Source organism: Gallinula chloropus (genome assembly GCF_964237585.1).
Source record: "Gallinula chloropus genome assembly, chromosome: 9".
Lineage (NCBI taxonomy): Eukaryota > Metazoa > Chordata > Aves > Gruiformes > Rallidae > Gallinula > Gallinula chloropus.
Window position 1 is genome coordinate 9,600,635 of NC_140094.1, and position 17,436 is coordinate 9,618,070.

At 45.4% G+C, this 17,436-nt stretch overlaps 1 protein-coding gene across 1 annotated transcript in view; it reads right to left on the reverse strand.

Annotated features, from left to right (window-relative positions):
• Positions 1 to 17,094, reverse strand: part of HOMER2 (homer scaffold protein 2) — a gene marked incomplete at its 5' end in the record, with an annotated part of 57,619 nt that extends 40,525 nt beyond the window's left edge. The window contains one exon of the mRNA XM_084268180.1: positions 17,000 to 17,094. Within this exon, the coding sequence (XP_084124306.1) occupies positions 17,000 to 17,094 (95 nt within the window). The remainder of the gene's footprint in view (positions 1 to 16,999) is intronic.
• Positions 17,095 to 17,436: the final 342 nt, after the last annotated feature.

The window sequence follows — 17,436 nt, forward strand, 5'->3', positions numbered from 1 at the left end:
TGCTCTTCTTTTTCCTCTCTGGGAAAATCAAAAACTAAGAAAAATTCAGATACCCCTTAACCTGCATTTGTGAGTACTGCACGAGCACAGCCTGTGCTCCCAGGCAGTGCGTTGCTGAAGGGTGGATCTGCACGTACATACAAAGGTACAGGGAACAACTTCTGAACAACTCCGAGTTGTAGAACAGAAATTACACCATCCCTAAAAAAAAGAGAAAACAAAAAAGAGAAACTGCTATTTTTAAAATATAATTTACTCCAAGTCCTTTGCAGCCTGACAGCTACTGAAGTTCCTGTTCAGCAGGCAGACCGACCTGCCTGTGGGTGACCGTGATGAAGCTGTAAGAACTGCTGAATCCAGGGCCAGCAGTGCTGATCCAGGGCACGGCTGTGCAACTCCTTCGCACAGCCACAGCTGTGATTCTCTGGTGCCCACTTTGTACTAGGTTTGATATCAACTCATAGGCAGAAATATATGAAATTCCCACCAAAAAAGTTTGCTTCCTTTTAGGTCACTTCTTCCACAGGCATTATTGTTTCAATAGATGGAATGTAATTAACAGAAGGTGCTTCTTGCACTTGTAGGAAGCATTATAGTTCCAGTTACTTAGACAAAAAAAAAAAAAAACAAAAAGAACCACCTTAGCTAGATGGAGAGAAATTTTCTGTTAAAAGCACAAGCATTAATTAAACTCATTTTTGATTTGCAGCTGAGTTAAGTCCAAAAGAATAAATCTTCGGGACAAAAGCTCTTGGTATGAAAATCATTGTAACATCTGTGAGATTTCACAACAGAATTATGCCTTTATGAAGTCAATATACAAATTAAAAGGCTTAACTTCTGCAGTGAAAAAGCTTGGTTTTGGACTATCTCCAGACAGCTATTAACCTTTCAAGACGCTGTGAATAAACACTCATACACAAGTGACAGGGACTGAGAAGACCTTGAACTATTACTCCACATGTCAGGTTATTTATTAGAAACAAACACGTTGAGGCACATGCATGTGAAACTGGTTGTGTTACTCTGATTATTTCTGAGATTTTTCCTGAGAAAACATCGAAAGAGGATCCATAAACATGCGCTCCCAGTAACATTCACATGGTTTGCCATTTGCATAGCAATAAATTCAAACCCTATCCAACTGAAAAAATACTGTTTACTGCCATCACCTCTCCTGCCCTTGTTGACAAATGAGTCTGCACCAGCACATCCACAGACCCCCAGAACCTTCCTGCTTCCCTGGATCAGTTACAAATCACATCCCCTGGGTTCACCCTGGCTCCAGCAGAGTTAATGCTTTTCGCACAGCTTCCTCTGTGGCACAATGTTTGCCTTGTAATATTTCAGCAAGAGATTGCCATTGTAAATTGAAAGTGTAAATCTTGGAGGAGCGAGCCAGCAGCCTCCCTCGGCACCTTGCTGGGTGTCACAAACCCAGGCAATGCTGGGCTTGTGACAACTCCCCAGGCTCTGGCTCACAGACCCAGGTGCACATCCCAAAGTCCACCCCGCGCAGCTGATGTTAAGGAGGACGAAACACTGGTATGCACCAGCCTTGTATTTTACATGCTGGGGGCTGCTCTGGAAAGCTCAGCAAGACCCTCAGCCACAGCATGGCAAGCTGGAGCAGGAGGGAGCCCACAGGAGCTCTTTAGGGTGGGGTGTGCAGGGTACCCCACGTGCAAGAAACACTCACCTCGCCTCTACAGGGCACACACTGGCCTCTGCTGCTGTTGGCACAGCCCAACCAAATGTGAACAAAGCCAGGTTTCTGCAGCTCTGTGCCACCAAGCACAGGAAAAACACCACAGTGTTGGTTTGTTTTACAACAGAGAAACAAAGAGTCAGCATGTAGACCAGAACTGCATCAAGCTCCTCAAGCACCATCCAAAACCCCTCAGAGCCCTCACCCACCCTGCTGGCACTGCCCAGGAGCCCCCAGCACTGGTCTTGCTGGGGGACACAAGGCACCAGCAGTCACAGTTGTTCCCGAGCCTCCGCACCCCACACCAGGACCATACACATCTGCAGTCAGCATGGGTGAGAAATGAGCAAAGAAGAGAAAACATAGGTGCAATGATGGAGGAAGAGTCTAATTTATTTGGCATTTGTAGACCAACAGGAAAACTCTTTAGTGTGATAGTGGACTCTCTGCTGTTACTACTAACCCTTTGTACTATGTCTCTGGTGTGGCAGAAGGCTGGGGACACTCAGGTTGTGTGAGCTATTTGGTGCTTATTTAAGAAATGAAGAGATTACATGTCAGAGGATGTACCATCAAAAGACATCGTACCTACAAACAGAAGGCTGAAGTGAAAGTCCACATGTGTTTGTGCCTGTAAAACCCAGAGACACCACCAAGGCAGCAGTTTTAAGCTTAGGACACTTCCGTTTCCCATGCTGTACGAATCTGCATGGCAGATGATGTTATCTTTGCACAAAGAAATCCAAAAAGTGGATTTTAATCAGTAGCATAATCAAAGCGTCACTATTGCAAAATAATATGATTAAACACTCCATTATTCCAAATGCCACAGAACTAAGCAGATCCTTGGAGGGGAGTACTTTTGTGCACTAATCCATGCATGTAATTATCGATATGCTTTCCCATACCCTACTCAAATGCTCTCCCCTGAGGCTTTTCTTCCACTTACACCGGGGGGGGGGGGGGGGGGGGGGGGGGAAGGCAATCAGTTCAGTTTAAAGACTGAGTTGTATAACTCTTTTTGATCTATTGCCTAAAGGATCAGATAAGGAATTCTACCAACCATAACGTCAGAAGAAACCGATAGGGCTCTGCTTGTCCCAGCGGCCACCACCATGGGCACGCAGCACTGGCAGGGCACAGCCTGTGCCCTGCGCTCGAACACGCTGTAACTGGAGATGCTGCCGGAGCACCTGGGCTAATAAAACACTCACGCCTGAGTGCTTTATGAGACACCAAGGAAAAGGGTGCCAACAGATGGTTTAATACAAGGGTGCATGCCTTTAATGAAACTTTAGCATGTAAAAATTAAAAGCAATTAAAGAATTAGCAATTTACTCTGTAAGGGATTAGAGAGATGCAAATCAATGCCCGCAATGGGTTTTGGTACAGGTATCAACTTGTCCGTGCTGAGAGCAGCACTGGGCTGGCAACAACACTTCCATGTTTGAACAGCTTTATTGCTACCAGCCTCCTTGTAAAGCAAACCACCTAGAAGGCAAAAAAACCCACCAAATGTAGTGAAGAGCACCAAAGGCAGTGTATGCAAAAGAGCAAAGACAGGGTCGTGCAAGTGCATCCCCCCTGCCCACAGCCAGCAACCCCACAGCAGTGTTTGGGAAAGGGCATCCACAGGCACAGCTAAAGCCAGTGCCTGTCCCCACTCACTGCAGTTTCAATTAGACTGCCTGGAAAAAGCAGATTTCCATTTTCTGGCAATTTTAATAGACTAATAGAATCAACAAGCTGAATATTTTGGTTGCTGCTAGCACACAGGCAGCACCTCTCCAAGGAACTGGGGGACACGGTTCTTGAAACTAATGTGTTTACCAGCAGCCACTGAGATCAGGGAATGACACATTGCTTCTGCTTCAAGTTAAAAATACAAAGGAAATTTCAAACATTTAGAAGCTAACGTTATTCACTTTAATCTGTAAAAATATAACACCATCTGTTGCCATCAGATTTACAGTACAGATCTCAAATATGTACATTTATTTGTTGGTATAAAAAGCTGTCAGCAATGCCAGCGAAAAAGTGAAGATCCTCCTGTAATCTCCCAAGCTTCAGAGAAAAAGTACTCAATCTGAAAACTTAACAGGTTATGAATAATAAACAGAAATCAAAACCCCCTCCCCACAAAACTCCCTACACCAGTAAAACCATAAAACTACCCCAGTAAAAAAAAAAAAACCACAAAAGTAACCCTCTATGACTTGCTAATAATCACAGCAATGCAAACTGCAAATATTTTCAGGTAATTTTGGGAGAAAATTATCCCAGAAATTCCTGAAACTTTCTGATCTCCACACTCCTGCTCCCTCAGCACTTCTGATTTAAATATGGCAACACCTTCAGCTCTGTGGGTTCTGCAGCGTACAGGTTATACAAGGTGTGGGCTATGGGAGGATTTAATTTCAAGTATCAGCACTTCTCATGCAATAACAGGTTCCATAACTACAGGATATAATGCAAATAGGCAGGAAAAAAAAAAGTTACATTCTCATGTCAGCAAAGTCTCAAAAAAATAGTGTGGGCTGGCTGAAAATAGAGGACTAAACAAAACATAGCACACATGCTTATAAACCTATTATGCAGGATGAGTCCAGGTAGTACGTAATAACAAATAAAAAGTTTGAGTTATTTGCTGGACATGTATTAGCCATTACAAATCTAATGAGGCTATGAAGGAGGCAATAGTCCTGAGCAGCCAAGCTAGGACACCCATCAAGGGTTAGATTCGCAGGTGCAGTCACAAAAGTCAGACCCTTTATAGTGTCAAATCATTAGTAATTTTAAAATATAAAGGCCTTTACCTTTTTTTCAAAAGATTATTCACCTTCCTGAATAGCCATCTTCTCACTTTTCTGAAGTCAAACATGAAACCTTGGAAGAATAAAATCTCACCTGTATGATGCTAATGGTCACATTTCTCATGTTTCCAACATTCAGCTTTTTGTGCCTTGGAAGTTAATACAACAGTGGAAGATTTAATAATTTTTTTCCCCTGCGACATACTCTGTCCTGGTGTTATTTCTTGATTGAAAGATTGAAGGTAAATCTGGCTTTGCCTTATAAAATTAAGGTCTACTAGACATAAAAATCCAATTAGTGCTACAAAAATTAAGGCATAACATTTCCTCAGTCTCATTTACTCCAATACAGACTTTCCCCCCCCCCCTTTCTGTCAAGGGTGAAGGACACCGCTGAATAACAGGATTTTTTCCATCTCATTTATGTATTGACTATAATAAGGTCAGACAGGTAGGCCCATACAAGTGCTGATTCTGTCAGCAGCCAAAGTTGCCAGGAATGTGAATATTGTCACTTATAGATTGATAAATGGACTACATGGACTAATTGTATTTCAGCATCCCTGGACAGATGGCAAATCTTACAGCAATATGGTGATTATTTCCACTGCACTGAAAGCATGTTAACACTTACCAAAATGTTTTAAGCAATGAGATGATATAAAGCAATTTTTCCATGGACTGGGGTAAAAATGATGAGCTGGGATGGGCTAGCACGTCAGGGCTGGGCTCTCTCCCAGGATTCCCATTCTGTGCCGGCTGAAGAGCCTGCGGGTATTGCGCAGTTATTGATGAAACCGGCTGTGTACTGGGTCCTCAGCTGGAGCACAGTGATGCTATGATAGCCAGGGGATAGCGTGCCTCATTTTAGCTGTTCTGCATTGCCCTTATTTAGCTGCCACTATTTGCTGCTTGATACACCGTCTGCCCTGTGAGTTGGGAGCACTGATACAGATACTTTATTTTCCTGGTATTTTTTCTCTGCTCTCTGGCTGAAAACACATTGAATTTATTGTCCTGTTTTTGAAGGTAGCCACATACTCATGCAAACGCAGCAGAGGGTTGACCGAACCACAGGGAGTAGGAGCTCTGGAGTAGGACTACATGTGTACTATATACATTCAGCCATCCCCATGGTTGCTCCCAAAAGAGGAATCGACTGGAAGAAGACAGAACTCCGCCCACAGCAATCCTGTAAACCTCCAGTGACCAGAGGCTCATCCTGCTCACTGCTGGCTGGATAAGCCATTGCTAAGTTCTGCAGCGCTACTTCAGCACAAAGCCAGCAGCTCATCATATTTACCAAATGCAAACAGAGCACTCCATGGATAATATGTCATGCTGACACACATCCCAGATGACACAACCTGCTTATGGCTGCGTCCTTTACTGATACTTTTGCTCTGGGGCTTTGAACCTTTTATGAGATTTATGCAGCAGTGGAACCATCCTTTAAAACAATGGGAGAATACCTGCTGGACACCTGATCCTCTTCTGCTCTAAGTTACAGCTTATTTGTACCCAGCAAGTGTGAGCAAAGTCAGCTCAATAAATTCTAGATGGATTTTTGTGCTAGGATAATGAACCATATTACATAACTCAAATATTTTTTTCTGCTTCATTTTCAGAACAAAATTCTGAACATTTGTTTTAAAATAGGAATAAAAAATCATGTCTTGGTTTATGTACAGTGTAGGAGATTCCTTCTTAGTGGAGCCAGATACTTCCCTCACTGGAGAGAAAGTTTATGCACCACATGTCCCTATGTGCCGTAAGTAAATTATAGCAAGTCAAGAGCTAGCAACTGCACTCTTCGTAGTCCCTGTGATCTAAAATTAGTGCCTGGTGTTAGTATGCAGAATGGATCAAGTGCTCACCACCAAGGACAAGGTGCCAGTTGGTGAGAAATTCTTACTATGCTTTTTGCACGTTCACACTTTAGCACCCTAAGAATTAAATCGATTTGACTTGTAATGCCTCCATGACAGATCTCTCCAAACACAGTTTTCTGTTAGGAAGCATCACTGCCCCTGGAAGGCAGCAAAAGAGCATTTCAGTTGCCCTCTTCTCCCTAGACAGCCCTGTGCTTTTCCACATGCCACTTCAGCCAATGCTCTGACCTGGACTTGAGCTGCTGCTGCTCCTGGCACTAGCCAAGCTGAACTCCCTCCTGAGGGAGCCACAGCAGCTCCTACGTCACCACAGGGGAAGGAACATGAAAAGGAGACAGAAAAAGAACAGAAAGTGAGGAAAAGTAGCTTGGATCCAAGGCAAAAGTTCCAACTACCCTAACTCATGGAAACCAGTCACTCTTTTAAGGAATAATGAGCAGCACTGAACCATCCCAAATCATTCCCAATGATTATGTGTCTATGTTATCTTCCAGCCAATAATTCAGACATCATCCTGTAAAGTAGTTGATGAGCATGAACTCTTTCCAGTACAACCTCATATCACTTATGTTAATTTATTTGAAAGTGAGTTGCAAATCAGGAACTTTGATGTTTCATGGGAGAAGCCTTCTAGAGTAGCACAATATTGCTCTGTGTCACAAGGACAAGGATGGCAATGCATAAGGCAGGGAGGAAAGACCAAATGGGGAATGCAAAGTGGGTACAATACCTTGATTCCATTCCAAACTCTAAACTTGAAATATAAACTTTGCCAACTTCTCCCCTATAGAATTTAAGGTACTAATTTCTAAGGCTGAAGAAAAGTTCCTGCAAAGATGTGAAAAAATGCAGGATTTCTGCTCTGAGACTGAAAGATTCAGAACAGACCTTCCCTGTGGAGGGAAAAGCAGGTAACCACAACCACAGGAGAGTTGTTTTACCCCAGGCTTCATGAGGAGCTCAGTCCAGCTGACAAAGGAAGCCCAAACCACAGGCTTTGCAGGCAAGTCTGGGGAGACAGAGCATGGTGAGAGAGATTGCTGGGAGCATCAGCCTGCACACGACTAAGTGCTTGGAAGCTGATGATTCCATAATACACAGTTTTGAAGGTCTCAAAAAACAGATGCTCAGAGCTTTTTGTCCAGGGAAACGTCTCTGAGGATTGCTCAGAATCTTTGAAGACATTACTTGCCCTTCAGATCTCTCTTACGACACAGTGGAATTTGCATCATGTACACACACGCATTCCCCTGCTTCAAAGCACAGGGGAAGGTAGAAGAGCCACAGAGGGCAAGGGAAGCTCCCTGAGGAAGCACGGACTCACACACACTTCTGGATCTGCCTGGGAGGAGGAGAGCAGCCTCCCTTTCTACCCCACGTAACTCCCAAAGCAGCAGCTGGGTTTCTGCAGCGTGGCTCCAACCCTTGTTCTGCAGCTATTGTGTTGCATTGCAACTGAGATTCGCGATTCAAGCTTTTCATTGAATTTCCTTGAATTTGGGTGGGTGTAGCGAAGCGCCAAATCCCTGTTCTCAGCCAAGTCGGCTTCTGTTCATCTTGAAAACCACAAACCACGTTAGGTTTTTTTATCTATTAGTGTTTTTACATGATCCCTTAAACACAAGTTTGTAAAGACCACCTCTACAAACAACAGGCAACAGAAAATTAGCTGTCTCCTGTAACAGACTGCCTAAGTGAAGACAGCTGTCAAACACAAGATAATCACAACAAGAGAGCTCTCAGTCATCCATGGGCTGTAAAGTTTTAGGCACACAAGTGCCTTTATCCTTTCCTAAAAGAATACATTTCTCCCTCTCCCAGCTGGAAGTAATCTTTGGACTGTACACATACATAAGTGGAGCCCAAAGATGCTTTTATCTCCTCCTTGCATCCCCAAGGGCAATGGTGGTGCCCTTGGTGTACCTTGTGCCCACGAGCACCTCGGGGCTGCCCTGCCTGGGTAGAAACCTGCTGCCTGGTGAAGGAAGAGTATTTCAAGTTTGGGGCAACCAGGGCTTTGGACTATGTGAAGATGTAAGAGGTGGGGGCTTTACCTAGAGAGTAAAGGTAGATCCTGGTTAGAAGTGGGCCAACATCAAGGCAGAGACAAGTGGACAACTACCTTTGCACTCGCCTGTGAACTACACCCTGCCTCATTTTTAGACATCACCACGTCGGGAATAAACAATAATAAGGTGTCAGACTCTCCCCAGGTTTACCCATGGGTCCCCAGGCAGCCCTGAGCAGCCTGAGTGCTGGTTGGTGATGCTTTGCACGCCTCCACTCAGAGCATTTCTCCCGGTCTTTTCAAATGCTCTCCTTGACAGTTTTCAGTATCACAAACCAGATCACATGTTCCCACTTAAACAACTGGAGGGAGACATTTTAGATGTGTGCAACAGATTTACAGTGGGAAGCTGGAATACAAAAGCCGAATAAAACTGGGGAACGAAACAAAGGCAACAAGAAAGTGTTGCTGTTCCATATCACAGAGCAACTCACCAGAAGTGAAGAACTTGAGTCAGTGAGTGCAATGCAATTAACATGAAGAAGAGAGTGTACATCTTAAAGTACTGTGTTTTCAAAAGGAAAAGCCTTACTGAATATTCCCAGCTCTGACTACACTACCTGTCCTTCTTCCAGGGATGAAAGGACCAGGAATGAATACTGAAAATAAGATGCTCACACCTCCAGATAATAAAATTGACATTTCCCTTCGGAGCCATACATGATTTAAATTTTATATTTTTTCCCCTCCCTGACAAACTGCAGCATTCCATACCTGATCAGGGTCTACTGCAAAGCGTTAAGCAAAGGTAAACAACAAGTATTTATACAATCAGTACTCATACACACCATTTCACAGTCCACAAGGAAGGATCCTCAGTTCAACTAGAGGCCACTTTAGGAAAAAATTATTGTACAAGCTGGCTACGTATTTTTAGACATATTCCAAAGGGGCCTTTCCTGTCTTGCTGCACTGATGTACTAAACCTTGCCTGACAAGCAAACAGTTGCAGGACTTATATTATAATGCAGATGCTATCAGGGAACAGCACCTAGCTGCTCTGGAGGGTTCTCTAGGCCCCTTATGTGTAGGCAGAACACCACAACTTCTACAGAACATTTCTTTTTGAACTGCAGCAGGGTTTGAGTTTCTAAATCCTGTAGGCTGCAGTGAAACTTCCAGACGGAAAGAAAACAGTTTGTCACTTCAGAAATCCTTACAATCCTGCATTTTGATAAGCCACGTCAAATAAATAAAATCAACTAGTGAGCGTGTGGGAGGCAGGAAGGGAGGAAGCTCTGCCACCCAAGTGAGCACGCCTTGCACAGTAACCGGCACTCACTTCTGCTCACACCTCCATTGCCAGGCCCTCTTTCCCCGGTGTCAAATCTGCTCCCTCTCTTCTCCACGAGAAAGCCACAGTTGTTTTGCAGCTAAAGCTCCTGGTCTTGCCAGCCTTCAACATGAAGCCCACAAATCCTAGAACACCTACACAGCAGAGCCTCCTGCTCCCGTATGAGTCATTAACCAGGCTGTCCCACTTGGTGATGTCATCCAGCAATATCCACTTCTTTTAAACAAATTCTAAAACGCCTTAAGCATCAATTATTTAAATATATTATCTTCATTTTAATCCTGACCCCAGTGGCAAAATCACCATTACGAATCATTTCCAAGTGATGCAACAGGGTCCAATAGCCTCTAATAGTTGCTACGTCAATGGGGAGTAAGCAGCCAGCTACCCGTGTCACACATGAGCTAAGCACAGAGTTCCAAGCCAGCAGCAGCGGGCAGATTTCTCTCTTACAAACAGGCAGAGAGCAGCTAGGATGTGTCATCAAAAATATAATCAAAGATCAACTGCATCATCCAATCTCATCTTGTACATTTTGCATGAGTACATATTACACAACCCCTACTCACGCCATCTCTAACCTGTGCTGGGTGCTGTGAGGCTATGGTGCAGCAGTAACCCGCCCTGATTCTAATGCTCTATTCCCTGCCTAATTGCTCTTGCCATTCAAAGTGCTTCTTTAATGCTCAAGTTTAAATGCTTCCTGTCTTCCTTTGAAGGCAGTGCCCTTGTCACATTCTGAGATTTAATAACAGGATTGTCGGCTATTTACAGTGTACAGCTGAATTATCAGAGAAACATAGTTGAAATACGCTCTCCTAAGCACATTCACACCACACAGAGCCATGACCAAAACACAGTACAAACAAGTCACACGCTGCCTTGGCAGTGCACAAAGTGCACAAACATGATGGATAGCATTCAAGGTGAAAGCTAGCAGAGATTTGACCATGTAGCAACCTTAAGGACTGAGGAAATTCCCAGTCCACACACGCCCTATCACAAAGTCAACAGGAAAACCAACAGCTGAATCAAAATGCTTACACGTCCTTAAAGTGTTCATGGGTGAGGCTATTTATTGTAGGCACTTCATTAGTAAAGCCAAATGAATTAATAAAACAAATATGCAGCACTGCAGAAAATCTAGATGCAAAACTAGGCTGATGCCCTTGCTCTTGGATTCTCAGCAAACTCATTGCTCCTCTCAGCTCGCTTCAGTCACACTGGGAATATGGTTGAACAGTTTACAACACTTTGTCAGATCTTGAACCAGTTAAAACTACATTCAATTTTAAGGAACTGAACATCAGATAACTCCTTTTTAACATTTCAAATGATGCCTTTTTTTTTTAAATCAAGAGACCTACTTGCCATCCTCTTTTCAAATAGAAAGAGGGGCTTGAGGGAAATCCCCACTTTGGGGAGAATATTTTATTTATAAGTTTTTCTCTCAAGTGATGATCAAATTAATAGTTGCAATTAATTAGTCTAGCAGCTGAAAGAAACTTGACTATGATTGCTCTTAGCATTAAGTTTTCTTTCTGTTCACTCTCTACAGCATTGTCTATGTGAGCAAATTTTGGTGAGATTTGCACCAGGGAACTGAACAGTATCTGCAACACTGGCTGACTTTTCCTACTGCAACTTGCTGAACTTGCCCCACTTAACCCACTGTCTTTCATGCCAATCATTCTTTCATCATTTCTTTCTGCTACTCTTTTATTAGCTTGCTTTTTAACTTGTCCCAATCCCATGTTCTCCTTGGAGCTTATTCACACAGGAGATTTGTTTGCTGAAATTCAGTTCCGTGCATCTGCAACGTTACGAATTACTCGCACGGAATCATAGAATGTGTTAGGTTGGAAGGGACACTCAAAGGTCACCTAGTCCAACCCCCATGCAGTAAGCAGGGACATCTTTACAAGATCAGGTTGCTCAGAGCCCCATCAAGCCTGACTGATTATCTCCAGCGATGGGGCCTCCACTATCTCTGAGCAACCTGTTCCAGTGATTTACTACTCTCATATTGAAGATTTTTTTCTTAATATCCAACCTAAATCTCCCCTTTTCTAGTTTTAAACTGTTACCCGTTGGCTATTGCTACATGTCCTTGGCAACAGTTCTTCCCTAGCTTTCTTACAGGCACCTTTCAGGTATTGGACTCATATAAGCTCCTCCCGGAGCAGTCTCTTCTCCAAGCTGAACAAGCCCAACTCAGCCTGTCCTTGTAAGAGAGGTGCTCCAGCCCTTTGATCATTTTTGTGGCCTCCTCTGGACACACTCAGACAGGTCCATGTCCTTCTTACGTTGAGAGCTCCAAACCTGGACATAGTATTCCAGGTGAGGTCTCATCAGAGCAGAGGTAAGGGGCAGAATGACCTCTCAATCTGCTGGCCACATTTCTATTGATGCAGCTCTGGATACAGTTGGCCTTCTGGGCCGCAGATGCACATTGATGGCTCATGCCCAATCATATGAGAGAAGACAAGGGCTCTCACTTGACAAGACTTGGGAGGAACACTCCTACATTACAGGTTTGTTCACTCACATAAATGCAATCACACCAAAATCCTAACCATACACAAGTCCTTATGACCATCCAGCTATTCCTTCTTTTTCTGTTCTTTCCTCCACCCAAGTTCCCTGCCTAACTTCATTACACTGTGTTAAATGCAAGAACAGAACTACACATAATAGGTTTTATACATATTGTTAATGTCAGCTGAGTTTTCCCATCCGTTTCAGTGTACTCGAAATACTGCTCCAGAACTTAAAAGTTCTCTGAACCTGCCTTTACCACCGGATCTTGTACAGAAACCTGTATCTCTACACAGAAATACCAAAGTCTCTACATCAGAACAGCAGCCATTTATACCCACTGTGCAAAACAGGAACAGCTACATAAGGAACCAAGGCTGGGCAGAATCAAGCATCCCCAGCCAGCTGCTTCAAAACTCACAAGATGAACAGCATCTATCACACCTCAGTCCCTTTCCTTGAACACCAGCACAGCCACCAGTTGGATGATACCTGATATAATCTGTCCCCTGAGCTATGCTAGGAACCGAACTGAAGCTGCTGACCTTAAAACCTCAAAAAAAGAGTCCCTGAGCTCGCAGTACCATCACAGCTGCACTTGGGCATAAGCTCATCCCAGCTCTGCTTTGAGGGACACTGGCTTTGCAGTGAAAGCTGGGTGCCGTCATCTGCCCACCACTCCTGCGGTACCCCTTCCCTCGTGGACAGATGGCTCAGCCAAACTTTCAAGGGAGCTGGTGTGAGTCTCCTGTGGACTTCAGCAGGAGCTGGACAAGGGCCAGGGTGTATTTCCTCTGCAACACACTATTCCCCGCTACAGAGCTTCTTAGGCAAAGCTTATCACCATGGTATCTAGAGTACTGCTGGTACCAGGAAAGGCCAGCTTGAACATCATCCAAAATTAACGACTTCCTATAACACCAGCTTCATCACATCATCTGCTTCTTTCACCTTCTTCTTTCCTCATCCTCCCATTGGTTTGCCGTTTGCTCCCCAAATAAAGCCATATGTCGGCCAACGGACACTGCTAACAGCAGAAGGGGAGAGTGCAAGACAGACTTTCCTGATGCTCTTAAATGTCACTGCATAATAAAAGCATTACATATGATTAGTCTCAGAAATATGGGCCCCCAACTGCACCACATCACGAAAGTATTACAGGAGTGGCAAGTCATGTTGATGAATCCAGTCCCCTTAAGATGAGGTTATGTCATCACTTGATCCAGGCTCAGAAACTTGCCTTTTCCCACCTTCCTAAAGGAAGGAGTGGACTCAAAGCCCACCTGGCACAGGAATGGATGGATCCAGCCAGCCAGGGCTTACTTATTGCACTAACCTCTGCAGAAGCACCACAGAGAAGACATCTCATCAGGCAAAAGAAACGTGTGCTATGAGCTAGTTCATCATTAACCCACGTAGCACACATTTTACATTGCTGTACAGCTTACTGCAGTAATTTCTAACACACAGAGGCCTGGTTTTCATTTTAATATGATTTATAAAACAGATTTGAAACTCAATTTTATTGCTAGAGGGTATTTAAATTAGTTGAGTTTTAATCCAACAGATAATATATATATAACAGCTTCAGCAGCAGTGAAGTGATTTACAGGTCTAATCAAACTGGATACATGTCACATGCCTCATAAGAAATAATTTGTAACAGACCAATAAGGAAATACAAATATACTCAAGAAATTAAAATAGTCAAAGAATGTAAGCACAGAGGAAGCAGCTAACCAATACCTCCTTAAATCATCTAATAACTAAACCTGAAGCATCTTTATAACTGGAAAGTTGGCTTAGATTGCTTAAATTGAGGACAAATTGAATCAGATCATGGCGATTAGATGAGTAAGTATAACTTGCTAAAGTCAGAGCCAGAGACAAGCGAACTGTTTTCTCGGCTCTGTTAGCCCTTGGCCTGCAACACCAAGAGACAAATCAGGTGGTACTTTCAGACAAAGATTTCCACTGCTGGAAATGTGTTACATTGTGGTTTTCAAATAGCTAAAGTTTAAGCTTTGAGATGATTGAGGGAACAGCAGTTATCAGATATGCTGGGTAGAAGAGAGTGTTGATTTAGGAAAAGATTTGTTCCTTTTAAAGTAAACATTTGTCCATAGAGATCCTTCCTTAACAACGGTTTGACCAAAGCCAGCAGGAACACTGACTTTAATGGGCACTGAAACAGGCTGGTTTGGTTTTTTTTTTGCCTGGATACTGTATTATTTTTTGCAATGCTGTTTTCACATGCCCTGAGTTGCAGGCATTAATTTTTTTTAAGCATGTAAATTACTTTTTAAAAACTTGACAGTGCCTTACTGCCTAGTAAGTTGAACTAAAACAACAGTTTAAATAGCTCAGCTCACAGCTAATAAGCAATTTAAATAGCTTTGCTGAGCTCAAGTAGCTGTATCAGGTTTCATAGCACCATCAGTCACTGCCAAATCCATAGGCAAGCACTTCAGTGAGTCATTACCAATGGTCACCCCCAGGAATAAAAAAATAAATATAAGAGGTAAGAGTCAAGTCATTGTCACAATTTCTGTGAGAACATGTCCTGTACGTGACATCAGAATGTGCCCAGGAAGCAAATCCCACTGGAACGCCAGGGTCAAAATACATTCTTTCAAGTAAGAAAGACCGAGCTCTGACCACAACATTCTTCACAAAGACAGATGAGCACAGAGGTGCCCATTCCACAGAAGGGAATGCTGGAGCACTCTGAGGTGAAGGATTTGCCAGCAGAGATGGAACTGGGGGTGGGAAGTGTGTGCTCCCATGCCAAGTGCGTGGGGCCATGGCTGCAATAACACTATCACAAATGTACTTCCGAGTTCTCTGTATCAGAAAGGTGAATGGCAAGCTAATACGCGAGACAGTGGCAAAACACAGATACAAAAACCACCTTGTCTGCACTCTGTACAGAGTGTGTGAGTGTGTACAACCCACGCCAGAACCCTGGGAATGAATGATGCTGAGAGCTTCATCTCACATGCACCGGTGTAAGACTGAAATAGCTTCCTTGAAGTGCAACACATTGAACGAGGATACTGAACCAGACTGGTGAACGTGCCTCAAACCTGTACAAGTCCTCATGACCTGACTGTCAGCACAGACACGAGCAAAACTAAAGCACACAAAAGCCTTCAAAACCTTTCACAGCTGGAACAGCTCTGGAGGGCAGAGCAGGACCATGTTGAGTCCAGGGCTATGACTGCTGCTCACAGGAAGGCTGTGGTACAACTGTATCCTTCCACTCAATTTTCTTCAAGCCACAGCTAAACTTTTCAGCTGAACTGTCTACTAGTATGGAACTGGCTTAAAATGATGACAACAAAAATATTTGCCTTTAGAGGCACCCAGGTACAACAACAGAGGCAAGTTTCCCCTGAATGGATGTTTCTGTCCGTCCTGGACTCAGTGGGGCAGCACTGCTCCAGCCAGGTTTTGATGTTTCCTTCTCCAACCCCAAGGTCAGTTTCTGGTTTATTTTCCAGTGGAACTTTGCTTAATTAAGAAGCAGGTGAGCTCCTTGTAATCCTGAAGGGAAACACGTGGAGATACTTAGATCTTATTTCTCCCTCTGTCTCTGTGCTTCTATTTAGTACTCCTGGGTATCAAATTCAGACACACGCATGGCATTTTAATTCATTATTTATCCACGTTGTCTCAAATTATATCACTTTGTCAATAATAAATCTATAGTGTGAGTTTGCATAGTTGGAAGCTGCATGAGGAAGTTCAGAAACTGGAGAGCGATTCCTTGCCACAGGGGGGTGAGGAGAGGCAGGGAAGAGAAAAGGTGTAAGAGAACATAATAGGATAAAAATAAAGCAAATTAAACGTGTGGGTTTGGAATCCCCCAAGACATTCTGGTCGAGAGGATCTCAAACCTATATATAGATCAAGGCAAAAGCACAACGCTAACCTCTGTTTCATGATATTTATCTCACCAACTGCTCTAATACCAGCAGGCGGCTTTTGTCCCCGTGTTAAAGTTAGAGGATAGGAAAAACCCAGGACTGATTTTTGGAGAGATCAAGGTGCATTCTCGAGAGGCCACCACATGTGAGCAGACGCTCCTTGCATGTTTTTTAAAAAAATAAAGGGTGGCGAAGGAAACATTCACACAGATTTACGAACAACTGGCACAGCTGAGGCAAGTTTACCGTGTGCCTCGGCAGCCGAGAGCTCCCGCTGAACCAGAGCGTGGAACACCTGGCAATGAACTCGCTGCTCAGCCCGGTGCGCACATCCCACAGCTTCCCGGTGAGGGACCGGACCCCCGGCTCCGCATCAGCCTCCCCGGGGCTGAGGCACCCCCAACTCCTCCCCGCTTATTCCAGCGGGGATTCTGGCACCGGTGTCGTACCAGGGGTGCTTTTCCTCCGCTGCGTGCCCGCTCCGCCGGTGGCTCGGAAGGGAGCCTCCCCGCCGCCGCTCCGAGCGGGGGGTAAGCGAGTAATTACGTTATAAAACGCCGGGTTTGGGGGAACGCTCACAGGGCACCCGGGCTCTCGCAGCCTTTCGCGGCGGCCGGGCGCACCTGCGGCGGGGCCGGGGCCGGAGGCGGCGCCCACGCGTGGGTCGGGGCGCGGGGCCGGGGCGGCGGAGGCGGCGCCCACGCGGGGCCAGGGCGGGACGCGGCGCCCACGCGTGGCCGGGGCCCGGCGGACTCACCCCATGTCTCGGCACCTTTCGGCGGCGGCGGCGGCACCCCCGGGCGGCTCCCCGCGCTCGGCGGCCAGCGGCGGCCGCGTCCCCACTTCGCACATGCGGCCGCCCCGGTACCGGCCCCGGCTGGCTGCGGCTGCACGGCGGCGGCGGCGAGGCGTCCTGCTCCTCCTCCCGCCGCCTCCCTCCCCCCTTACATAACCTCCCTCCCGGGCGGCGGCGGCACCGAGCAGCCTCCCGCGGCACCCGCCGCCCTGCGAGGCGGCAGCGCGGGGGCGGCGGGGCGGAGCGGGGCGGGGCGGCGGGGCGCGCCCCCGGGGCCGCTCCGGTCCCCGCCCCGGGCCCGGGCAGGCGGCGGCGACAGTCGTTCTGCGGGGTTTGTGCCCCAAGTAGGGAACAAGAATCTCCGCCGAGAGACTTCAGCATCTCACACACTCCCCCCC